The following is a 27,883-nucleotide window of genomic DNA, read 5'->3' as shown; positions in this document are numbered from 1 at the left end:
TATGGATGCAAGGACTGACCATCCATGATATCAACATTATAGTTTTAACCATGTTATGAGGCTATACAGTGTTTGTTTACATTTACAATGTTTACAAACATTGGAGAAAAACAAGCTTATATTTTGGTTTTTCATGGAGTGTGACAATTGAACTAAGCTCATGAGGCATTAATAAGTTACAGTTGAAGTCGGAAGTTTACATACACTTAGGTTGGCGTCATTAAAACTCATTTTTCAACCACTCCACAAATTCTTGTTAACAAACTATAGTTTTGGCAAGTTGGTTAGGACATCTACTGTGTGCATTACACAAGTTATTTTTTCAACAATTGTTTACAGACAGATTATTTCACTTATAATTCACTGTATCACAATTCCAGTGGGTCAGAAGTTTGCATACACTAAGTTGACAGCTTCTAATAGGCTAATTGACATAATTTGAGTCAATTGGAGGTGTACCTGTGGATGTATTTCAAGGCCTACCTTCAAACTCAGTGCCTCTTTGCTTAACATTTATTTATTTCATCACATTCCCAGTGGGTCAGAAGTTTACAGCCACTCAATTAGTATTTGGTAGCATTGACTTTAAATTGTTTAACTTGGGTCAAACGTTTCCGGTAGCCTTCTACAAGCTTCCCACAATGAATTGGGTGAATTTTGGCCCATTCCTCCTGACAGAGCTGGTGCAACTGAGTCAGGTTTGTAGGCCTCCTTACTCGCACTCGCTTTTTCAGTTCTGCCCACAAATTTTCTATGGGATTGAGGTCAGAGCTTTGTGATGGCCACTCCAATACCTTGACTTTGTTGTCCTTAAGTGATTTTGCCACAACTTTGGAAGTATGCTTGGTGTCATTGTCCATTTGGAAGACCCATTTGCGACCAAGCTATAACTTCCTAACTGATGTCTTGAGATGTCGCTTCAATATACCCACATCATTTTCCTACCTCCTGATGCCATCTATTTTGTGAAGTGCACCAGTCCCTCCTGCCGCAAAGCACCCCCACAACATGATGCTGCCACCCCACTTTGATAATGTTTACATATCTTACATTACTCATGTCATATGTTTACACTGCGTCTTATACCATCTATTGCATCTTGCCTATGATGCTCGGCCATCGCTCATGCATATATTTATATGTACATATTCTTATTCCATCCTTTTAGATTTGTGTGTTAGGTAGTTGTTGGGGAATGGTTAGATTACTTGTTAGATATTACACTGTTGGAACTAGAAGCACAAGCATTTCGTTGCACTCTCATTAACATTGCTAACCATGTGTATGTGACCAATAACATTTGATTTGATTTGATTTTACAATGCACTCACTCACACACACACTTTTACATGCATACATGCACACACACCCTCATGCAAACATACACAGCTCACACTTTCAAATGCTTGCTGCTACACGTCACACGCAAACACTCACACACACTCCCTTTTGTGTCTGGCGTCTGCGAGTCATGAGTGACCTGTTGTGTCGCTCCATGCCACACACACACACACACACACACACACACACATACACACACAGAGAGAGACAAACACGCACACACACACAACACACTCACAACACACACCACAGTCTGTGACCCCGGGTCTCATCCTGTCGGTGCCTGGGCTATTAATGGCCTGTCTCCATGGTAACCAGGCTGCCATTTTAAAACAGGGTCACCTAGAATACATCCACTTCTCTTTTTTATCTTTACAGAACATGAGGGGGAAGAGAAGAATGTCTGATGAATGGTCACACACAGAAGCATCCATATGACATGTACACACGCACACTTACACTACATGACCAAAAGTATGTGGTCACCTGCTCATTAAACATCTCATTCCAAAATCATGGACCTTAATATGGAGGTTGTGCACCCTTTGCTGCTATAACAGCCTCCACTCTTCTGGGAAGGCTTTCTACTAGATGTTGGAACATTGTTGCGGGGACTTGCTTCCATCAGCCACAAGAGCATTAGTGAGGTCAGGCAATGGTGTTGGGCGATTAGGCCTGGCTCGCAGTTGGCGTTCCAATTCATCCCAAATCTACTTGATGGGGTTGAGGTCCGTGTTCTGTGTAGGCCAGTCAAGTTCTTCCACACCGATCTCGACAAACCATTTCTGTATAGACTTCGCTTTGTGCACGGGGGCATTGTTATGCTGAAACAGGAAAGGGCCTTCCCCAAACTGTTGGCACAAAGTTGGAAGCACAGAATCGTCTAGAATGTCATTGTATGCTGTAGTGTTAAGATTTCCCTTCACTGGAACTAAGAGGTCTAGCCCGAACAATGAAAAACAGCCCCAGACGATTATTCCTCATCCACCAAACTTTACAGTTGGCACTATGCATTGGGGCAGGTAGTGTTCTCCTGGCTTCCACCAAACCCAGATTTGTCCGTCGGCAGCTAGAACGCGTTCCCACTGGTCTTGAGTCCAATGGCGGTGAGGTTTACACCACTTCAGCCGATGCTTGGCATTGCGCATGGTTATCTTAGGGTTGTGTGTGGCTGCTCGGCCATGGAAACCCATTTCATGAAGTTTCCAACGAACAGTTATTGTGATGACTTTGATTCCCGAGGAATTTTGGAACTCAGTAGTGAGTGTTGCAACCGAAGATAGGCCGAAGAAGTTTTACGCGCTGAGCGCTTCAGCACTCGGCGATCCTATTCTGTGAGCTTGTGTGACCTACCTCTGAGCCGTTGTTTCCACTTCACAATAACAGCACTTACAGTTGACCAGGGCAGCTCTAGCAGGGCAGAAATTTGACGAACTGACTTGTTGGAAAGGTGGCATCCTATGACAGTGCTACATTGAAAGTCACTGAGCTCTTAAGTAAAGACATTCTACTACCAATGTTTGTCTATGGAGATTGCTCGCACACACAGAGACATTAGCATATGACACACATACACAAAACATATGACACACACACAAAACACACTGACAAGCACACACGCGATTCACACATATACCAGTGAAACACACAAACACACACACACACGTTGCCTCGACAGTCTGAGAGTAAGATGGTCTCGGGACTGCAGTTGGCCTTTCTCTGACCCTCATCTGGCCTTCATAGATCAGGCCGGGAGCAATATATCGCTCTGTGCTCACAGCAGTCCCCTGTGAGGTGGTCTTGCCAGGTACCTTATTGACTGTGTTTGTGTGTGCATGCGTGTGCACATGCTTTAGTGTGACTCTCAACACCGCTCTAATGTTTTGATGTACATGTCATTTCCGATTGACTCATGACAACAATTAGAATTGATTGATGTTGGTAGTCTATTATTTATTTGAGATGATTTTAATGTGCTCTTCCTCTCCCCCTCTCTTCCCTCCTCCTTTTCCTACTTCCCTTCTATTTATATTGTTGTCTCTTCTCCTTCCTGCCTTCATTATCCTATCTCCCACCCTCCCCCTTTTTCCCTGCTCCCTTCTATCTCCTCTCCCTTTTCCCTCACTTCCCCAGACTCATCCCCTTCTACCCCCCAGCCCAGTGACGCCACCCCTCCCCATGCCCCACCTGCTCTACCATGGCCCTCCTCTCTAGCACCCCCGGTGGCGGTGGTGGGTAGTGGTGGTGGGAGTGGTGAGACAGGGAAGTACTGCTGTCTGTGTGGAGCCTGGTTCAACAATCCTCTGATGGCCCAGCAACACTACGAGGGGAAAAAACATCGCAGGAATGCAGCCAGAGTGCGACTACTGGAGCAGCTAGCTGGCAGTCTGGATGCTACTGAAACTACAGGTGAGGAGACAAAGGTTAGAGGTCAGGGGTTAAGGGTTAAAGTTAGGCTTAGTAGCACTGCGAGTGAAAGAAACACTACAGGAACACAGCATGGTATAACTGGAGAAACTGGCAAGACATTTGGACGGTGGTGGTAGGATCCATATGTATAATTTTAGATTATATTACTTTATAATAATAAACATTGAACTTTTTTTTTAAAGCTTTATAAAGAATTCATAGAGATTTGACTTTTGCATCACACTAAAATGAACTAGAATACATAAGATAGCAGATCAATAGATAGATTAATCACAGAGCAAACTAGTGCTGTTCATTCTGCATTTCATATGACACACACATTACATAACTTGACATTATTTATTCTGTTGGCAGCCTGGCCTGTTATGAGCTGTTTCCATAGTAAACTGTTTGAGTGCACTCACTCACACACGCACGCACGCACGCACGCACGCACGCACGCACGCACGCACGCACGCACGCACGCACGCACGCACGCACGCACTCACTCACTCACTCACTCACTCACTCACTCACTCACTCACTCACTCACTCACTCACTCACTCACTCACTCACTCACTCACTCACTCACTCACTCACTCACAAACGCACGCACGCACGCACGCACGCACACACGCACGCACGCACGCACACACACACACACACACAGTCCCTCAGCTCAGAGAAGTCAGCTCAGACAGATCCAGCTCAGAGAAGTCAGCTCAGACAGATCCAGCTCAGAGAAGTCAGCTCAGACAGATCCAGCTCAGAGAAGTCAGCTCAGACAGATCCAGCTCAGAGAAGTCAGCTCAGACAGATCCAGCTCAGAGAAGTCAGCTCAGACAGATCCAGCTCAGAGAAGTCAGCTCAGACAGATCCAGCTCAGAGAAGTCAGCTCAGACAGATCCAGCTCAGAGAAGTCAGCTCAGACAGATCCAGCTCAGAGAAGTCAGCTCAAATCCAGCTCAGAGGCCCAGTTCCTGCGCTCCATCAGTATCAGATGAACATTTAGAATGGAAAATGAATGTGTTCATGCAACAAATGTTAGTGCATTGAATCATGTCGAAGAGAATCTATCCGTTCCACTAATCAAACCGTATCGCACTGAATCGTTTCAAACTAAAAGTATCGTTCCTGTATTGTATTGGAGCCCGTGTATCTAGATGCGTATGGAATCATACTTGAAAGGTGAGATGCAGAATACTGTGGTAGCCATGCTGGTTAAGTTAGCCTTGAATTATAAATAAATCACTGACGGTGTCACCAGCAAAGCACCCCGACACCATAACACCTCCTCCTCCGTGCTTCATGGTGGGAACCACACATCTCAAATTTGGACACCTCAGACCAAAAGGACAGATTTCCACTGGTCCATCATGTTTCTTGGCCCAAGCAAGTCTCTTCTTCTTCTTGGTGTCCTTTAAGAGTGCTTTCTTTGTAGCAATTCGACCATGAAGGCCTGATTCACACAGTCTCCTCTGAACAGTTGATGTTGAAATGTGTCTGTTACTTATCCACTGCAGTATTTTTTATTTTATTTTATTTAACCTTTTTTTTAACTAGGCAAGTCAGTTAAGAACAAATTCTTATTTACAATGACGGCCTACCAAAAGGCCTCCTGCGGGGACAGGGGCTGGGATTACAAATAACAAATAAAATAAAAATATAGGACAAAACACACAACACGACAAGAGACACCACAACACTACATAAAGAGAGACCTAAGACAACAACATAGCATGGTAGCAACACAACATGACAACACGGTAGCAACACAACATGGCAACAGAACAACATGGTAGCAGCACAACACATGGTACAAACGTTATTGGGCACAGACAACAGCACAAAGTGCAAGAAGGTAGAGACAACAATACATCACCTGAAGCAGCCACAACTGTCAGTAAGTGTCCATCATTGAGTCTTTGAATGAAGAGATAAAACTGTCTAGTCTGAGTGTTTTTGCAGCTAGATCCAGTCGTTAGCTGCAACGAACTGAAAAGAGGAGCGACCCAGGGATGTGTGTGCTTTGGGGACCTTTAACAGAATGTGACTGTCAGAACGGGTGTTTTATGTGGAGGATGAGGGCTGCAGTATGTATCTCAGATAGGGGGGAGTGAGTCCTACGAGGGTTTTATAAATATACAACAACCAGTGTGTCTTGCGACGGGTATACAGAGATGACCAGTTTACAGAAGAGTATAGAGTGCAGTGATGTGTCCTATAAGGAACATTGGTAACAAATCTGATGGCCGAATGGTAAAGAACATCCAGCTGCTCGAGAGCACCCTTACCAGCCAATCTATAGATTACGTCTCCGTAATCTAGCATGGGTAGGATGGTGATCTGAATCAGGGTTAGTTTGGCAACTGAGGTGAAAGAGGAACGATTACGATAGAGGAAACCAAATCTAGATGTAACCTTAGCCTGCAGCTTGGATATGTGCTGACAGAAGAACAGTGCCATACTTTCAAGTACTTGTATGAGGTGACTACCTCAAGCTCTAAACCCTCAGAGGTAGTAATCACACCTGTGGGGAGAGGGGCATTCTCCTTACCAAACCACATTACCTTTGTTTTGGAGATGTTCAGAACAAGGTTAAGGGCAGTGAAAGCTTGTTGGACACTAAGAAAACTTTGTTGTAGAGTGTTTAACACAAAATCCGGGGAGGGGCCAGCTGAGTATAAGACTGTACCATCTGCATATAAATGCATGAGAGAGCTTCCAACTGCCTGAGCTATGTTGTTGTCGTAACTCATTGTGTATTTATTATCACTTTTTTATTACTTTCATATTATTTCTCAATTTTCTATTACCATTGTTGGGAAGGGCCTTTCACTGTTAGTCTACACCTGTTGTTTACGAAGCATGACGAGTAAAAATGGATTTGATTTTTCAACACTTACTTTGTCCATATAAACCATTGCACTGTTCACACACACGCACGCACGCACGCACGCACGCACGCACGCACGCACGCACGCACGCACGCACGCACGCACGCACGCACGCACGCACACACACACACACACACACACACACACACACACACACACACACAAATTCAAACTGACTCATTCATACACACACACTCACATAAAATCATCATATACAGTGCAATCGGAAAGTATTCAGACCCCTTGACTGTTGATACATTTTGTTATGTTACAGCCTTATTCTAAAATGGATAAAATAGTTTTTTTCCCTCGTCAATCTACACATTATAATGTCAAAGCAAAAACAGGTTTTTAGAAATGTTTGCACATTTATATAAATAAAAACCCTGAAATATCACATATACGTATATGAGTATTTAGACACTTTACTCAGTACTTTGTTGAAGCACCTTTGGCAGCGATTACAGCCTCGAGTTTTCTTGGGTATGAAGCCACAAGCTTGGCACACATGTATTTGGGGAATTTCTCCCATTCTTCTCTGCAGATCCTCTCAAGCTCTGTCAGGTTGGATGGGGAGCGTCGCTGCACAGATATTTTCAGGTCTCTCCAGAGATGTTCAATCGGGTTCAAGTCCGGGCTCTGGTGCCAGGTTTCCTCCAGACATGACGCTTGGCATTCAGGCCAAAAAGCTTTATAAAGAATTCATAGAGATTTGACTTTTGCATCACACTAAAATGAACTAGAATACATAAGATAGCAGATCAATAGATAGATTAATCACAGAGCAAACAAGTGCTGTTCATTCTGCATTTCATATGACACACACATTACATAACTTGACATTATTTATTCTGTTGGCAGCCTGGCCTGTTATGAGCTGTTTCCATAGTAAACTGTTTGAGTGCACTCACTCACTCACTCACACACGCACGCACGCACGCACTCACTCACTCACTCACTCACTCACTCACTCACTCACTCACTCACTCACTCACTCACTCACTCACTCACTCACTCACTCACTCACTCACTCACTCACACACACACACACACAGTGTGTGTACCCTGTGTGCACCTGATGCCACTCAATAAAGACTAATATGATAATAATCATCAGTTATGAGTGAGTGGGTGCTACAATATGGCCCAGTTTACACTGTATTATCTAACGCACTGTATTATATCATAGTGATGTAGCGATTGAGGCAGGATCAGCAAGAGTGGGACTTGAACCAGAGACCCTCTAGTTAACGGAACAAAGTGCCTGAACAAGACTGTGTTAGCCTGCTGAGGTTAGACCTATAGGCATTATAAATGGGGAGTAGGAGATATTGAACATTTGAAATAGAGAGAAGACGGATGAGCAAAAGGTATACAGTGAGACAGCGAGAGAGGGAATTTAGGTCCACCTTAGGATCTGAATGTTCTTATTTTTCCATTCCCTTTCCTCAACTTCTATCCCGTTCTCAGTCCCCCTCTTCTTCTTTTTGAAACATATTCTTTACTCTACCTCCCTCCCATCTCTCTCTTTCACTGTCCTCTGTGTGTGTGCATGTGTATGCGTGTGGGTGGGTGTGTGTGTGTGGGTGCATGTATCCTTAAGGACTACTACCAGGGTACTAATGTTGTCATGCCTCATTCATCATCTTCATTAGCTTCCCATGCATTGCAGCTGACACACACACACACACACACTGTGATCTGATTTGATCGCTCCACCTACACACTGTGCAATATGACCGTAAGTGATCTACTATACTAGTGTAGGTGGGAGTTAAACAGCATGTTTCTCTTAATCACTACATCAATTATTAAAAATATTTTATATTATATAGAATTACAAATGACTCAGTGCCCTGTGCAGACAAGTCAAACCACCTAAAAAGGAAACACACCCCCTTTTCCACATTTTGTTTTGTCACTGGCCTACACACAATACCCCATAATGTCAAAGTGGAAATATATTTTTAACATGTTTTGTGTTCAACCCCTTTGTTATGGCAGGCCTAAATATGTTCAGGAGTAAACATTTGCTTATAGACCCCCTAAAGTCTATTGACACCAGTGAGTCAATCTAAGTAACATAATTTAAAAAATCCCCATCAACATCCGTCAGTTTTAGCTAGATATCTTTTTTTTTGCATGGGCTGCGTCTCAATCCACCGCGTCCGCCTATGGGCCCCTTCCGCATCTTCGGTGGAAAGTGGCAGAGCTACAGCACTGTTTGTCAGACCATTTTCCCTCTTCGCAATGCAGAAAGACTGCATTTAATCAGTGGACACCACTCGTTTTTATTACCACACACCTGTCATAATTGTTTTCTTTACTAAAGTAGAGGTTTATTATTATTATTATTAGTATTGCTAAAGGTACTGCATATGTGTAAGAGATAGCACTTGTAGCAAGAGATAGCACTTGTATAGCCTAAGAAAGTACCAGAAATGTGCAGAAAGTAGATTTGAATGGATTTTATTGAAGGGAAACAATAACAGTCTTGAACTTTTTTGGCAACATAGTGATATATTCTTATATACTGTACAATGAGGAATTCAACTACAAAATACTATTCTTCTCCTGTTTTTTGAACCATTGCCCCCACCCACAAGGTGTATAAACAACAACAATAAATAAGAATAAAATAAGATAACAGATACAAAACAAAAACTTGACGAACATAAATCAATCAACTCTAATTAGCACATGTAGGACAGTATGCAAGTGTGTGTGCATGGACTTTGCAGATTTATTTCTCACATGTGCAGCACATTGTAGTCCTTCTTTCAGGGGCAGAATTGGCATATCCTCCTCTTGCCTGCCCCAACTGCAGCCTCAGGTTGGTCAGGACAAGATTCAGCCCCCTGAACAGCTTTCACAAGCGCTGCAGAGGCTGCTGTGCGGGGGAGGTGCTTCCTTCTTTGAATGTTTGGGGTTACAAGTGCCTATCCCAGCTGCTCCAGGAACACCCTCCTCTTGTTCCGCTAATCAGGCATCCAGGTAGGGTTGATCTTGTTCCCGGGTATCCTGGAAGGATATTGACCTCATCCCGTCAGTAGAGGATGCCTGGTTGTTCTTTAAAAGTGCTTTCCTCACCATCTTAAATAAGCATGTCCCTTTAAAAAAATGTAGAACTAAGAACAGATACAGCCCTTGGTTCACTCCAGACTTGACTGCCCTTGACCAGCACAAAAACACCCTGTGGCGTACTGCACTAGCTTCGAATAGTCCCCGCGATATGCAACTTTTCAGGGAAGTCAGGAATCAATACACACAGTCAGTTAGGAAAGCAAAGGCTAGCTTTTTCAAACAGAAATTTGCATCCTGCAGCACTAACTCCAAAATGTTTTGGGACACTGTAAAGTCCATGGAGAATAAGAGTACCTCCTCCCAGCTGCCCACTACACTGAGACTAAGAAACACTGTCACCGCTGAAAAATCCACGATAATTGAGAATTTCAATAAGCATTTCTCTACGGCTGGCCATGCTTTACACCTGGCTACCCCAACCCCGGCCAACAGCTCTGCACCCCCCACAGAAACTGGCCCGCCATGCCCCTCCGCTTCTCCTTCACCCAAGTCCAGACAGCTGATGTTCTGAAAGAGCTGCAAAATCTGGATCCCCACAAATCAGCTGGGCTAGAAAATCTGGACAGTCTCTTCCTAAATTTATCTGCCGCCATTGTTGCAACCCCTATTACTAATCTGTTCAACCTCTCTTTCGTATCATCTGAGATTCCTAAAGATTGGAAAGCCGCGGGAGACACTCTAGATCTAAACTGTTACAGACCTGTATCCATCCTGCCCTGCCTTTCTAAAGTCTTCGAAAGTCAAGTGAACAAACAGATCACCGACCATTTCGAATCTCACCGTACCTTCTCCGCTATGCAATCTGGTTTCCGAGCTGGTCACGGGTGCACCTCAGCCACGCTCAAGGTCTTAAATTATATCATAACCGCCATTGATAAAAGACAGTACTGTGCAGCCATCTTCATCGACCTGGCCAAGGCTTTTGACTCTGCCAATCACCGTATTCTTATCGGCAGACTCAACAGCCTTGTTTTCTCTAATGACTGCCTCGCCTGGTTCACTAACTACTTCTCAGATAGAGTTCAGTGTGTCAAATCGGAGGGCCTGTTGTCCGCACCTCTGGCAGTCTCTATGGGGGTGCCACAGGGTTCAATTCTCGGGCCGACTCTTTTCTCTGTATATATCAATGATGTCGCTCTTGCTGCGGGTGATTCTTTTATCCACCTCTATGCAGACGACACCATTCTGTATACATCTGGCCCTTCTTTGGACACTGTGTTAACAAACCTCCAAATGAGCATCAACGCCATACAACACTCCTTCCGTGTTCTCCAACTGCTCTTAAATGCTAGAAAAACGAAATGCATGCCCTTCAACCGATCGCTACCCGCACCGCCCGCCCGACTAGCATCACTACTCTGGACGGTTGTGATTTAGAATATGTGGACAACTATAAATACCTAGACGTCTAGCTAGACTGTATACTCTCCTTCCAGACTCACATTAAGCATATCCAATCCAAAGTTAAATCTGCAATCGGCTTCCTAATTCACAACAAAGCCTCCTTCACTCATACTGCCAAACATGCCCTCGTAAAACTGACTATCCTACCGATCCGTGTCTTCAGCGATGTCATTTACAATATATCCTCCAACACTCTACTCAGCAAATTGGATGCAGTCTATCACAGTGCTATCTGTTTTGTCACCAAAGCCCCATATGCTCCCCACCACTGCGACCTGTATGCTCTAGTCGGCTGGTCCTCGCTACATATTCGTCGCCAAACCCACTGGCTCCAGGTCATCTATAAGTCTTTGCTAGGTATAGCTCCGCCTTATCTCAGCTCACTGGTCACCATAGCAATACCCACCCGTAGCACAAGCTCCAGCAGGTATATTTCACTGGTCATCCCCAAAGCCAACACCTGCTTTGGCCGCCTTTCCTTCCAGTTCTCTGCTGCCAATGACTGGAATGAATTGCAAAAATCACTGAAGTTGGAGACTTATATCTCCCTCACTAACTTTAAGTGTCATCTGTCAGAGCAGCTTACCGATCGCTGCAGCTGTACACAGCCCATCTGTAAATAGCCCATCCAACCAGCTCCCTACCTCATCCCCATATTTGTTTTTGTTTTTCTGCTCTTTTGCACACCAGTATTTCTACTTGCACATCCTCATCTGCCCATATATCACTCCAGTGTAAATTGCTCAATTGTAATTACTTCGACACTATGGCCTATTTTTTGCCTTACCTCTTTACTTCATTTGCACACACTGTATACAGATTTTCTATTGTGTTATTGACTGTATGATTGTTTATCCCATGTGTAACTCTGTGTTGTTTTTGTCGCACTGCTTTGCTTTATCTTGGCCAGGTCGCAGTTGTAAATGAGAACTTGTTCTCAACTGGCCTACCTGGTTAAATAAAGGTGAAAAAAATGTAATATACAGTATATCACGAAGACATTTTATGAGGACACATCAATTATGTTATGGAAGATGACCAGGGGCCAGCGGTCAGTCATCCTCCTGCAGCTGTAAGTTCCAATCACCTTGTCCAGGCTTGCTGTGAGGAGTGCAGGGGGGAGCTCAGGCTTGTTCTTTCTAACTGTGCCAACCATGGTGATCTTCCTCTTCAGGACCTGCTGGCTGAGTTCATAAGAGGTGAAGAAATTGTCACACGTGACAATCCCCTCAGTCCATCTGTCATATCAAGCACAACCCTTATCCCCTGGTTCTTCTCCGGGCCTCCACTGGTCGGCTTCCCTGTGTAGACTTGCATCTTCCAAGCGTAGCTGGATTGTGCATCACAGTCCACCCATATCTTGATGCCATACTTTGCTGGCTTGCTGGGCATATACTGCCGGAAAGGACAGCGACCTTTTGACAAAAGAGATTACTATCAGTAATTAGTATCAGTGTCACAGAAAACAATCACATAAATCAATGATATTACAGCAATACATAATACAATTAATAGTGAAAATCACTTACATTACAGATTTGAAAATAATAATGTACCTCTGAATGGAACCAGTTGCTCATCCACTGTTAATTCAGTCCCAGGGTTGTAGAGGTATGGCAGACACTCCATCCACTTCTCCCAGACCTCTCTTATGTCCGCCAGTTTGTCTCTCACACGTCTTGCAGGTCTTGACTCACGGTTGTCATATAGTAGCATTCTTGAGAACGTGTGAAAGACTTTCAGTGGCATCGTGGCACGGAAAATCGCCCTTCCACTCTTTGCATCCCAGAGACTACATGTAGCCTCGCCTCGGGACCTACTGTATACACACCCACTAAGATTAGCAGCCCTATGTAGGCACGCAGGTCAATCTCTTTTTTTTTTTTTTTTTTTTCTTTTTTTTTTATCCCCTTTTCTCCCCAATTTTCGTGGTATCCAATCGCTAGTAATTACTATCTTGTCTCATCGCTACAACTCCCGTACGGGCTCGGGAGAGACGAAGGTCGAAAGCCATGCGTCCTCCGAAGCACAACCCAACCTAGCCGCACTGCTTCTTTAACACAGCGCGCCTCCAACCCGGAAGCCAGCCGCACCAATGTGTCGGAGGAAACACCGTGCACCTGGCCCCCTTGGTTAGCGCGCACTGCGCCCGGCCCGCCACAGGAGTCGCTGGAGCGCGATGAGACAAGGATATCCCTACCGGCCAAACCCACCCTAACCCGGACGACGCTAGCCCAATTGTGCGTCGCCCCACGGACCTCCCGGTCGCGGCCGGCTGCGACAGAGCCTGGGCGCGAACCCAGAGACTCTGGTGGCGCAGTTAGCACTGCGATGCAGTGCCCTAGACCACTGCGCCACCCGGGAGGCCCACGCAGGTCAATCTCATCCATCCTTTTCCAGTTGTCCCCATATCTGTGGAAACCCTCCAAATTTGTCATCTCCAGGATGATTTTTTCGATGGCTGGTGTGATGAACATGTAGAATGTTGAGGCGATGTCCTGGGCGTGGGCAACTGCATGTCTTGTGGGCCTTGGGGTCATTCTTATGACATTTTGTGCTGCCATCCTGCCCTGGTTGTCATATGGTGACAAGGACCATGTTATTTTGCTGTTCTTTGACAAAAATGTCTCTGTTTCAGCTTGGGGGATTTCTTCTTCATCTGAAGATGATGCATCGTGCTCTGGGTTGTATTCTTCCTCATCTTCTTCTTCAGATACCTCATCCTCTTCTAAATCATTGTTCTCGTGTTCCTCTTGGACTTCTGAAAAAATCAGATCTACGACCTGTTGGGCACTGAAACGTGCACTCATGGCTCAGCAAAGAGAGAACTGCGGGGACTATCATCTGCATCACCTTTATAGCCTCTAACTGCATTCCCCATTAGTAAACAATGCTTTCAAGAAATGTTTATTTTGTCTGAAATTGTGTTTATTTTGTCTGTGAACTTCAGTCACGTGTGGGGTCGTGGAGGGGAGATGCTGCACATGCACAATACATTTTTAGTTTGAGTTCAATCAGTAGCACATAATCTCAATTTCTCATTGTGAGTGTGTGTCTTTGTGGTTTTTGTGGTGTGTAAATGATTTTATTACTGCCGGGTCAAAAATGACCCTAAGACAATCTTTGTACCCTGGTGGTGTACAGCTTTCATGGAAATATGAACAAAGGCAATGTTTCACTTTTTCTAATGTTGGGGTCACCCTATGAAAAGTCATCAAATGTTAAGTTGAAAAAAGATCATTTAGGGGGGTTTCTCTTCTGTTAAACATAGTTGCGGGTCATTTTTTACCATTATGACAACACAAGGGTTAAAACAATTCCATATGTCAGCTTAGAACCCAAAAATATAATGTTTGGGGCAAATCCAATACAATACATTACTAAGTACCACTCTCCATATTTTCAAGCATAGTGGTGACTGCTTCATGTTATGGGTACGCTTGTAATTAGGGATGCACGATATATCGGTGAACATATTGGAATCGGCCGTTATTGGCTACAAATGCCAACATCTGTATCGGCCCGATGTCTAGTTTAACGTCGATGTGCAAAACCGATGTCAAAGCTGACCTATATAACGTAGGTACATGACGTAATGACGCCACGTAAAATTTTGCGCTACAAGTGCAACACAGCATTCCTAACCTAGCCCACAATGTCTGCTGTGTGGATCAAGCAGTCAACAAGTCGAGCAGTCATTTGAAAGAGTAAGAACATTTCAGCGATACAACTCAAAGGCGAAATCCATTAACGCCAAGATAATGGAATTTGTTGTCCTTGACAATCAATCGTTCTCTGTCGTGGATGATGTTGGCTTTCGCCGACTGGTCGAGCAACGGTACACATGTTGCCCTCCCGGAGTTACATTGGACGAGTCCAATATCACTATATGACGCGTTAAATAAGCTTTTAAGTTGACACATTAAATAGCACAGTTCTATTAAAGAATGTTGTGTGTTCTGAATTTGCACATGCAAGACAAACGTCACCATTGCTATCAGTAGCACTGTCAAAGCTGTACAAAATACTATTCAAACAAGCAAACACCGGCCACGAATGATGTGTTTACAATACTGCGTTGGTAACAAAGCATTATTTGTTTGATCGCAACTTCTGGGGTAGCTAGCTTAGCTTGGTACCTAGCTAGCAACAATACAACCAGCCTGAAAACAATGACAAGTAGAAACTGCCCAGCTAGCACAGTGGATCTGGGCCAATTCCGGCTGAGAGTCGGGGCACTCGGCTGAGAGTCAGACTTGGCCGACATCATGTGGCCCGAGTCTGGGCCGCCTTCGGCAGTATTACTTATGGCTAGGATGCGGGGATTGAGCTCGGGCCGATTCCGGTGTGAGTTATCTAGCCCAAGTCTATTACTTGGGGCTCGGGTCAATTTCGTGTGGGAGTTATCTGGCCCAAATGTATTACTTGGGGCTCAGGCCGATTGGGGCTACTCTCTGGCAGATGATTACACGGGCTGCTTTATACAATTAACATTTCATTATTTATTTATTTTTCCATATTTTCCTCATTGTTCTGTGATCAAAAATACAATTAACATTTAAATCTGTAGTATTTTAGTATTTTGATACTTTGTGCAAGGCAATTGATAAGCATTAAAACTTTGTGGATGGAACTTCCCGAGTGGCGCAGCGGTCTAAGATACTGCATCGCAGTGCAAACTGCGTTTCTACAGATGCTGGTTCGAGACCCGTGAGTCGATGCACAGTTGGCCCAGCGTTGTCCGAGTTAGGGGAGAGTTTTGCCGGCCGGGATGTCCTTGTCCTATCGCGCTGTAGCGACTCCTGTGGAGGGCTAGGCGCATGCACGCTGACACGGTCACCAGATGTATGGTGTTTCCTCCGACACAATTTTTTTTTTGTGGATGGGTAGAATTTGTATGTATAAAATGTATAATAGTAATATTTAAAATTACTAAATTGGATAATTTTGTATACATTTATTTAAATTTGCATCGGGCTGCTTCTGGTGAGATTCTGGTAAGATGTCGACAAAGTCGGCTGAATTCTGGTAGACGGAAACCAGAACCTGATGTATATGGGCCGATTCTGGGCAGTCATTCATTTTGATTCAGGGCCGAGTCCGACACCCGATTCCGGACCGATTCAATCAGTTCTGGCCCCATTGAAGAGGGCCGCTTCTGGGCCGATTCCTCATTGCTAGCTGAGTGCAGTCATTATTCATAGCAATGATTTAGGAATCCTTGTGAGTAAGTATTAGCTAGGTAGCCACTGTTTGTTCGCCTATTCAAATTGAACGTCAGTTCATGAAAATAAATAGCTAGCCATCTACTTAACCCTGTTGCTCAAAGCTTACGTTATAAGCAGCCAGCTAGCTTCATCTGGCTAGTGAGGCTCGACCGGCCCGGGTTATGTGTTGTGAAGCTAGCCACAATAAGGATTAGGCACAATAGTGGAATTTGCGGTTTGCCTTCAAAATAAAAGTCAAATCAAATCAAATTTATTTGTCACATACACATGGTTAGCAGGTGTTAATGCAAGTGTAGCGAAATGCTTGTGCTTCTAGTTCTGACCATGCAGTAATCTAATCTTAATCTAACAAGTAATATAACCTAACAATTTCACAACAACTACCTTATACACACAAGTGTAAAGGAATGAATACGAATATGTACATAAAAATATATAAATAAGTGATGGCCGAACGGCATAGGCAAGATGCAGTAGATGGTATAGAGTACAGTATATACATATGAGATGAGTAATGTAGGGTATGAAAACATATAAAGCGGCATTGTTTAAAGTGGCTAGTGATACATTACATCAAGATGGCAAGATGCAGTAGATGGTATAGAGTACAGTATATACATATGAGATGAGTAATGTAGGGTATGAAAACATTATATGAAGTGGCATTGTTTAAAGTGGCTAGTGATACATTACATCAAGATGGCAAGATGCAGTAGATGGTATAGCGTACAGTATATACATATGAGATGAGTAATGTAGGGTAAGTAAACATTATATAATATAAAGTGGCTAGTGATAAATTGATTACAACAATTTTTCCATTAAGCATCTCTCTGGTAAGAAGAAGGGCGTATGCCTTATGATTAACGAGACGTGGTGTGATCATAACAACATACAGGTACCTCTTTGAACGTGATGCAGAAGGTTACAATTGTTGGAATCATCCCATATTTAGACTAGATAATGTTAAATAAGGTTGGAATGTGAAGCAATGAAATGGGGTCTACTCGGTGACACCCACTGAACACAACTGTGAAGAGTTTACGCAAATATTAACGTTGTAGCTCTTATCACGGGACTGTGTGAAATCACCTCCCCAGTCAGCCTATTGTGTGTATTGACATTCATATTGCACTGTACAGCTTTTCCTAAGGATTGGGGATCAGTGAAATGGGGTATCAGTCTACTCAATCCCCAAGATATTTTTTCCCAACGTCCTCCTCAGAGTTATCAGACTCCAAAACATCCACACAGTATTGTTTTTCCCTCGGGAATAGTGTTCAATACACATAGACAATAAATGTGGCTCAATTCACAGTTGTTTCAGAGTCCCGCAATAAGAGCTACGACGCCAATGTTTTCTGGGTGTCACTGAGTAGACTCATACCTATAGATTGTGGATCAATGACATGGGGTAAGGCTGTACAGTGAAACAGATTTTTGTCAAATTAACAAATGATTGTGTTTTGTTGATTTTATATAACAACATTCCAACCTCGTTTAGCATGATCTATTCAATTATGGCATAATTCTTCTATTTGTATTCATTTGCATCATGTCAATGACATACTTTTATTTTGAAGGCTAACCGCAAAGTCCACTATTGTGACTAATCCTTATTGTGGCTAGCTTCACATAGATGGGTCCGACCACCATTAATAAAATAAGAACTGTCTCATAAATTAGGGTTATTTTAAATGATGACACCTAGCTATATAGTTAGCTAGCTAACTATAGCTACTGAAACAGATTATGTCGTTTTGCTATGTTTTTGGGGAAAAACATTGTTTGCATCCATGCTTTTTTTTTTCAGCTAGCTTTTTTTAAAGACCAGCACTGTAGGTGTGCTAGACAACTTTACCAGCATCACAGCATGCGTATCGATGAATCGTTGTGACATATGAAATACGAGTGATAGTGTAATCAATATGTAATAACTACATTAAAACTTCTTGTCAATAGGGGGGCGCTGTGAGTAAAACAGAACTCATTTTGCAGCAAACTTCCAGACAGGAAGTGAAAAATCTGAAAACGAGGCTCTGTTTCAGGGCCTACCTATTCAATTGCCTAATATTTATCGATATGCATGCACTTCATACGCCTTCCACTAGATGTCAACAGGCAGTGGAAGGTGGAATGGGGTGTCTAGCTTGATCTGAGGTCGAACAAGAGCTCTTGGAATGACGTGTCCAGAATTTCCTTTCTCTACCTAGGCGCGGGAAGCACCTCCATATTGTCTTATGATAAGCGTTCGGTATACACGGCTAATATCTCCGGCTCTGTTTTTATTTGATACATATTAGAAAAACTTCATAAAGTAGGTTTTTTCAACCGAGTTTCATCAGTTTATTCAACGTTTATTGGGACTTTTGGAGTTTTCCGTTCTTTGCTTCGAGAGAAACTGGGAACGTCATCAACATTGGCTAGCATTGTGGCACGAATTCGACAGGAGAAAAGGACATTATAAAACCAAACAACGATTTATCCTCGACCTAGGACTCCTTGTACAAGATTCTGATGGAAGCTCAACAAAAGTAAGAACAATTTATGATGTTATTTCGTATTTCTGTGGAAAATGTTAGTCCTATTCTCTGCCGTTTTGGCGGGCGCTGTCTTGCAATAACGCAAGCTGTTTGTTATGGTAAAGTTATTTTTAAAAATCGAACACGGCGGTTGCATTAAGAACCAGTGTATCTTTCATTTGCCATACAACAAGTATTTTTATGTAAAGTTTATGATGAGTTCTTTGGTCAGATTAGGTGAGTGTCCAAAATAGCTCCGGACATTCTGGTGAATCGATGCTACATATTCACAATGTATAACCACGGTTTGCAGCTCTAAATATGTACATTTTCGAACAAAACATAAGTGTATTGTATAACCTGATGTTATAAGACTGTCATCTGATGAAGTTGGTCAAGGTTAATGATTAATTTTATATCTTTTGCTGGTTTTTGCGAATGCTATCTATGCGGTGAATACATGCGGTTGTGTGTTTGGCTATTGTGGTAAGCTAATATAATGCTATATTGTGTTTTCGCTGTAAAACACTTCAAAAATCGGAAATATTGGCTGGATTCACAAGATATTTATCTTTCATTTGCTGTACACCATGTATTTTTCATAAATGTTTTATGATGAGTATTTATGTATTTCACGTTGCTCTCTGTAATTATTCTGGCTGCTTTGGTGATATTTTTGATGGTAGCTGCAATGTAAAACTATGATTTATACCTCAAATATGCACATTTTCGAACAAAACATAAATTTATTGTATAACATGTTATAAGACTGTCATCTGATGAAGTTGTTTCTTGGTTAGTGACTAATTATATCTCTATTTGGTCGGTTTTGTGATAGCTACCTATGCGGTAGAAACATGGTGAAAATATGCGGTTGAGTCTTTGGCTATTGTGGTTAGCTAATAGAAATACATATTGTGTTTTCGCTGTAAAACATTTTAAAAATCGGAAATGATGGCTGGATTCACAAGATGTTTATCTTTGATTTGCTGTATTGGACTTGTGATTTCATGATATTTATATGCTATTATTTACTTGTGGCCCTATGCTAGGCTATGCTAGTCAGCTTTTACTGATGAGGATGCTCCCGGATCCGGGATGGGTGTTAAGTAAAGGTTAAAACAATTATGAACGTGTTAAATTATTATGTGATGTGCAGTCATATTCAGGTACTGATTGGTCAACAAGCTTATTTTACACGTCAAATAGTGCTATTTGACACGCAAAGACCCAAACGGCATTCCATAGTATGAGAAATCCTAGTTGAGAATGAAACGACTGAACAAATGAACAACGAAACAGCACAGCAAGTAAGTAAAATAAATACTGTAGGTTTTGATTATGTTTTACTGGTAATGGGTACATACGTAAATGCCAACAAAATAACCTTTTGGTCAGTGTGGTGTGTGTGTGTAATCTTTATTAACTAGGCAAGAAAGTTAAGAACAAATTCTTATTTCCAGTGACGGCCTACCCCGGCCAAACCCGGACGACACTGGGCCAATTGTGCGCAGCCCTATGGGACTCCCAATCACGGCCGGATGTGATACAGCCTGGATTCAAAACAGGGACTGTAGTGACCACTGCGTCCATGTGTGTGTGTTAACTATTTAACTGTATTAGAATGCTTAAAATGCCGCAAAAAATTTAAATATCGTTATCGGTATTGTTTTTTTTTTTGTCAAGGAAAATATTGGGTACCGGTATCGGCCAAAAATTTTGTATCGGTGCATCTCTAGTTTGAATACTTTCTGAAGGCATTTTGTGATTCAACTAAGGGGAAATTAAGTTCAAACTTAGATGCACATGCACACACCCGTATGCACACCACACACACACAAACACACACACACACACCACACACACACTCCTCTTACATGCTCTCCTCTCCCACTCTACATATTATTTCTACATTACTTTATTTCTTTATGGTCTATGCAACAGGACACATTTTTTAATACAGCTTTTCTATTGTTTCGTAATTCATTCAATTTAATACTGGCATTCTCACCTGGTTTAACTCTCAGTCAGTGAATAGTATATTTATTCATGGACCAGATAAATGCAGTATGGGTTATATAGTTACCAATGAGTCTGGGGACTGAGGTTAGAGCTGAAGAGAAGAGGATATAACAGAATATATTATTCTATTACTCTCTCACGCTGTCACGTTCCTGACCTGTTTTCTGTTAATTTGGTATGTGTTTAGTTGGTCAGGGCGTGAGTTGGGGTGGGCATTCTATGTTTTGTGTTTCTATGTTTAGGTTAGTGGTAATTAGCCTTATATGGTTCTCAATCAGGGACAGGTGTTTGACGTTTCCTCTGATTGAGAACCATATAAAGGTAGGCTGTTCACACTGTTTGTTTGTGGGTGACTGTCTTCCGTGTCTGTGTATGTTGCACCACACGGGACTGTTTCGGTTTGTTCGTTCGTTTGTTGTAGTCTGTACCTGTTCGTGCGTTCTTCGTGTTATATGTAAGTTCTCATGTTTTAGGTCAGTCTACGTGCGTTTGTTATTTTGTAGTTTGTTGAAGTGTTTTCGGTTTTCGTATTTACTTTAATAAACTTAATTATGTCTACATTCCACGCTGCGCTTTGGTCCAATCCCTACTCCTCCTCTTCTTCCGAAGAGGAGGAGGACAGCCGTTACAGAATCACCCACCAACCATGGAGCAAGCAGCGTGAGAGGAACCAGCAACAGCGGCAAAGAAACCAGGACTCGTGGACATGGGAGGATGTTTTGGACGGCAAGGGTTGCTACACATGGGAGGAGATCCAAGCTGGAAGAGATCGCCTCCCATGGGAACAGCTGGAGGCGATTAGGAGAGCAGAGGCAACCGGAGAGAGGAACCGGAGTTATGAGGGTACTCGACTAGCAAGGAAGCCTGTGAGTAAACCCCAAAAATGTCTTGGGGGGGGGGGGGCTAAGAGGGAGAGTGGCGAAGTCAGGTAGGAGACCTGCGCCCACTCCCTGTACTTACCGTGGAGAGCGAGAGTACGGGCAGACACCGTGTTACGCAGTAGAGCGCATGGTGTCTCCTGTACGTGTGCATAGCCCGGTGCGGTACATACCAGCTCCTCGTATCGGCCGGGCCAGATTGAGCATTGAGCCAAGTGCCATGAAGCCGGCTCTACACATCTGGCCACCAGTGCGTCTCCTCGGGCCGGCTTACATGGCACCAGCCTTACGCATGGTGTCCCCGGTTCGCCTACATAGCCCGGTGCGGGTTATTCCACCTCCCCGCACTGGTCGGGCGACGGGGAGCATACAACCAGGTAAGGTTGGGCAGGCTCAGTGCTCAAGGGAGCCAGTACGCCTGCACGGTCCGGTATTTCCGGCGCCACCTCCCCGCTCCAGCCCAGTACCACCTGTGCCTACACCACGCACCAGGCTTCCAGTGCGTCTCCAGAGCCCTGTTCCTCCTCCACGCACTCTCCCTGTGGTGCGTGTCTCCAGCCCAGTGCCTCCAGTCCCGGCACCACGCATCAAGCCTCCTGTGCGTCTCCAGAGCCCTGTACGCACTGTTCCTTCTCCCCGTACTCGCCCTGATGTGCGTGCCCTCAGCCCGGTAACACCAGTGCCGGTACCACGCACCAGGCCTATAGTACGCCTTGAGAGTCCAGTGTGCCCTGTTGTTGTTCCCCGCACTAGCCTGATGGTGCGTGTCCTTAGCCCGGTACCTCCAGTTCCGGTACCACGCACCAGGCCTACAGTGCGTCTCAGCCGGCCAGAGTCTGCCGTCTGTCAAGCGGCGCCTGAACTGCCCGTCTGCCAAGCGGCGCCTGAACTGCCCGTCTGCCCAACGGCGCCTGAACTGCCCGTCTGCCCAACGCCGTCTGAACTGTCCGTCTGCCAAGCGCCGCATGAACTGCCCGTCGGTACTGAGCCTTCAAAGCCGTCCGTCTGCCATGAGCCTGCAAAGCCGCCCGTCTGCCATGAGCCTTCAGAGCCGTCTGCCAGACAGGAGCCGCTAGAGCCTTCCGCCAGACAGGAGCCGCTAGAGCCTTCCGCCAGACAGGAGCCGCTAGAGCCTTCCGCCAGACAGGAGCCGCTAGAGCCTTCCGCCAGACAGGAGCAGCCAAAGCCTTCCGCCAGACAGGATCAGCCAGAGCCTTCTGCCAGACAGGATCAGCCAGAGCCTTCCGCCAGACAGGATCAGCCAGAGCCTTCCGCCAGACAGGATCAGCCAGAGCCTTCCGCCAGACAGGATCAGCCAGAGCCTTCCGCCAGACAGGATCAGCCAGAGCCGTCAGCGAGCCATGACCAGCCAGAGCCGTCATCCAGCCATGACCAGCCAGAGCCGTCATCCAGCCATGACCAGCCAGAGCCGTCATCCAGCCATGACCAGCCAGAGCCGTCATCCAGCCATGACCAGCCAGAGCCGTCATCCAGCCATGACCAGCCAGAGCCGTCATCCAGCCAGGATCCGCCAGAGCCGTCATCCAGCCAGGATCCGCCAGAGCCGTCATCCAGCCAGGATCCGCCAGAGCCGTCATCCAGCCAGGATCCGCCAGAGCCGTCATCCAGCCAGGATCCGCCAGAGCCGTCATCCAGCCAGGATCCGCCAGAGCCGTCATCCAGCCAGGATCCGCCAGAGCCGCCATCCAGCCAGGATCCGCCAGAGCCAGCCAGCCAGGATCCGCCATCCAGTCCGGTGCTGCCGTCCCTCAGTCCGGAGCTGCCGTCCCTCAGTCCGGAGCTGCCGTCCCTCAGTCCGGAGCTGCCGTCCCTCAGTCCGGAGCTGCCGTCCCTCAGTCCGGAGCTGCCGTCCCTCAGTCCGGAGCTGCCCCTTATCCCGGTGCTGCCCCTTATCCCGGTGCTGCTCCTTATCCCGGTGATGCTCCTTATCCCGGTGATGCTCCTTATCCCGGTGATGCCCCTTAATTTAGGTGGGGTTATTTGGAGGGTGGTCATTGTGAGGGGGATAAAGAAGCGGGGATTATGGTGGGATGGGGACCACGCCCAGAGCCTGAGCCGCCACCGTGGACAGATGCCCACCCAGACCCTCCCCTAGACTTTTGGTGGTGCGTCCGGAGTTCGCACCTTGAGGGGGGGGGTTCTGTCACGTTCCTGACCTGTTTTCTGTTAATTTTGTATGTGTTTAGTTGGTCAGGGCGTGAGTTGGGGTGGGCATTCTATGTTTTGTGTTTCTATGTTTAGGTTAGTGGTAATTAGCCTTATATGGTTCTCAATCAGGGACAGGTGTTTGACGTTTCCTCTGATTGAGAACCATATAAAGGTAGGCTGTTCACACTGTTTGTTTGTGGGTGCCTGTCTTCCGTGTCTGTGTATGTTGCACCACACGGGACTGTTTCGGTTTGTTCGTTCGTTTGTTGTAGTCTGTACCTGTTCGTGCGTTCTTCGTGTTATATGTAAGTTCTCATGTTTTAGGTCAGTCTACGTGCGTTTGTTATTTTGTAGTTTGTTGAAGTGTTTTCGGTTTTCGTATTTACTTTAATAAACTTAATTATGTCTACATTCCACGCTGCGCTTTGGTCCAATCCCTACTCCTCCTCTTCTTCCGAAACACATACCGTATGTCCACAAACACATACCGTATGTTCATAAAACTCACAACAGGCTCTCACAGTCTCACAGCAGAATTAGACATTTATTTAAGTTTCTCCAAACGTCAAATTTCGAAGATGCTCCAAACATCACATTTCGAAGTGCTTTTGACACCCTTGGTTGACTTCTTCTGCTCAGTATCGTTCGGTTTCTCCAAATGTCAAATTTTAAAGATTAAGGGTTAAGATTTTGGATAAGGTTAAACCATTAAGTTTAGGCAATCATTTTACTAACAATTTTTACTAATGACATACCACTGACTTTGTGTAAAGCCAGAGTTTCTATGTATGCGAATGACTCAACACTATACACATCAGCTAACACAGCGACTGAAATGACTGCAACACTCAACAAAGAGCTGCAGTTAGTTTCAGAGTGGATGGCAAGGAATAAGTTAGCCCTAAATATTTCTAAAACTAAAAGCATTGTATTTGGAACAAAACACTCACTAAACCCTAAACCTCAACTAAGTCTTGTAATAAATAATGTGGAAATTGAGCAAGTTGAGATGACTAAACTGCTTGGAGTAACACTAGATTGTAAACTGTTGTAACGGCGGCCTTCCCTCTCTTCACTAGAAGAGGGGGTGAAACAGGGATCGGACCAACACGCAGCGTAGCCAGTCCTCAACATGTTTAATTAACAAAACTACTGTGAACACTAAACAAATACAAAATAACAAAAGTGGCAAACCGATACAGACCTATCTGGTGCAGAACACAAACACAGAGACAGGAAACAACCACCCACAATCCCCAACACAAAACAAGCCACCTATATATGATTCTCAATCAGGGACAACGATTGACAGCTGTCTCTGATTGAGAACCATATTAGGCTGAACACAGAAACAGACGAACTAGACACACAACATAGAATTCCCACCCAGCTCACGTCCTGACCAACACTAAACAAGCAAAACACATAAGAACTCTGGTCAGGACGTTACAGTACCCCCCCCCCCCCCCCCCCGAGGTGCGGACTCTGAACGCACCCCTAAAACTCAAGGGGAGGGTCTGGGTGGGCATCTGTCCGCGGTGGCGGCTCCGGCGGTGAACGAGGACACCACTCCACCACTGTCTTTGTCCCCCTCCTTAGCGTCCTTTGAGTGGCGACCCTCGCCCACGACCTTGGCCTAAGAATCCTCCCCAAGGCCCCCACATGATTTAGGAGGTAGCTCAGGACAGAGAGGTAGCTCAGGACAGAGAGGTAGCTCAGGACAGAGAGGTAGCTCAGGACAGAGGGGCAACTCCGGACAGAAAGGCAGCTCAGGACGAATGGCAGCTCCGGACTGAGTGGCAGCTCCGGACTGAGTGGCAGCTCCGGACTGAGTGGCAGCTCCGGACTGAGTGGCAGCCCCGGACTGAGTGGCAGCTCATGACTGAGTGGCAGCTCATGACTGAGTGGCAGCTCATGACTGTAGGGCAGCTCATGACTGTAGGGCAGCTCATGACTGTAGGGCAGCTCACGACTGGAAGGCAGCTCACGACTGGAAGGCAGCTCACGACTGGAAGGCAGCTCACGACTGGAAGGCAGCTCACGACTGGAGGGCAGCTCACGACTGGAGGGCAGCTCACGACTGTAGGGCAGCTCATGACTGTAGGACAGCTCATGACTGGAAGGCCGCTCATGACTGGAAGGCAGCTCATGACTGGAGGGCAGCTCATGACTGGAAGGCAGCTCATGACTGGTTTGCAGCTCATGACTGGAAGGCAGCTCATGACTGGAGTGCAGCTCATGACTGGAAGGCAGCTCATGACTGGAGTGCAGCTCATGACTGGAAGGCAGCTCATGACTGGAGGGCAGCTCATGACTGAGTGGCAGCTCATGACTGAGTGGCAGCTCATGACTGAGTGGCAGCTCATGACTGTAGGGCAGCTCATGACTGGAAGGCAGCTCATGACTGGAGGGCAGCTCATGACTGGAGGGCAGCTCCTGACTGGAGTGCAGCTCATGACTGGAAGGCAGCTCATGACTGGAGGGCATTCTCTGTGTGTAATTATCATGTGTTAGAACACGCTGTGGCCTCCCGGATGATGACATTATTCACTACGCACCACGGAGTCACAGTGTGTGTGTGTGTGTGTTTATTTACGAAGCAGCATTCGGTCAGCCCGGGCCCGTCGTCTCGGAAACATTAATCAAAAACGTTATATTCATGGAAACAAGTATGCAGCATTGACATCATTCACACACATCCACACACTCATTTACAGTACCAGTCAAAAGTTTGGACACACCTACTCATTCCAGGGTTTTTCTTTATTTTTACTACATCAAAACTATGAAATAACACATATGGAATCATGTAGCGACCCAAAAATTGTTAAACAAATCAAAATATATTTTATATTTGAGATTCTTCAAAGTAGCCACCATTTTCCTTGATGACAGCGTTGCACACTCTTGGCATTCTCTCAACCAGCTTCACCTGGAATGATTTTCCAACAGTCTTGAAGGAGTTCCCAGATATGCTGAGCACTTGTTGGCTGCTTTTCCTTCACTCTGCAGTCCATCTCATCCCAAACCATCTCTATTGGGTTGAGGTCGGGTGAGTCCAGGTCATCTGATGCAGCACTCCATCACTCTGCTTCTTGGTCAAATAGCCCTTACACAGGGAAATATTAATGGCTACAGCATATAATGACATTCTAGACAATTCTGTGCTTCCAACTTTGTGGCAACAGTTTGGAGAAGGCCATTTCCTGACAATGCACCCGTGCACAAAGTGAGGTCCATAAAGAAATGGTTTGTCGAGATCACTGTGAAAGAACTTGACTGGCCAGCACAGAGCCCTGACCTCAACCCCATCGAACACCTTTGGGATGAATTGGAATGCTGACTGCGAGCCAGGCTTAATTGCCCAACATCAGTTCCCGACCTCACTATTACTCTTGTGTCTGAATGGAAGCAAGTCCCTGCAGCATTGTTCCAAAATCTAGTGAAAAGCCTTCCCAGAAGAGTGGAGGCTGTTATAGCAGCAAATGGTGGACCAACTCTATATTAATGCCCATGATTTTGGAATGAGATGTTCGAATAGCCGGTGTCCACATACTTTTGGTCATGTAGTGCATATACACACACATACACATTTCCCTCTAAAAAAATGACAAAACAATTATTACAGTTTTTGACGATTGCTTACACACTGAAAGTGAATGCTTAGACAAAAGCATCAAAACCTTAACTTTTGTAACCATGCCTTAAACAAAGGCACAAAAAGCACAAACACATTTTCTGCTTTGCACTTTATTTGCAATTCTGCAACACACTGCACTTTGTTTGCACTTTGTCTGCAATTCTGCAACACACTTGCAAAACACTACACACTGTTTCTTACATTAGACACTTCGTTCAAGAATGAAATCTCTTGCAATCATTGGGAAAACACTTCTTTTCAAAATGCCAAACATACCTGAAATTGGCA

General features: G+C 45.0%; 1 protein-coding gene across 1 annotated transcript in view; it reads left to right on the top strand.

The window, feature by feature from the left end:
- Positions 1–27,883, top strand: part of zgc:171482 (zinc finger protein) — a 96,988-nt gene that overhangs the window by 42,579 nt on the left and 26,526 nt on the right. Inside the window, exon 4 of the mRNA XM_038990873.1 lies at positions 3,556–3,750. Coding sequence (XP_038846801.1) covers positions 3,556–3,750 — 195 coding nt within the window. The remainder of the gene's footprint in view (positions 1–3,555; positions 3,751–27,883) is intronic.

This window comes from Salvelinus namaycush, chromosome 4 (genome assembly GCF_016432855.1).
Source record: "Salvelinus namaycush isolate Seneca chromosome 4, SaNama_1.0, whole genome shotgun sequence".
Lineage (NCBI taxonomy): Eukaryota > Metazoa > Chordata > Actinopteri > Salmoniformes > Salmonidae > Salvelinus > Salvelinus namaycush.
This window is presented reverse-complemented; position numbering and strand designations above follow the sequence as displayed.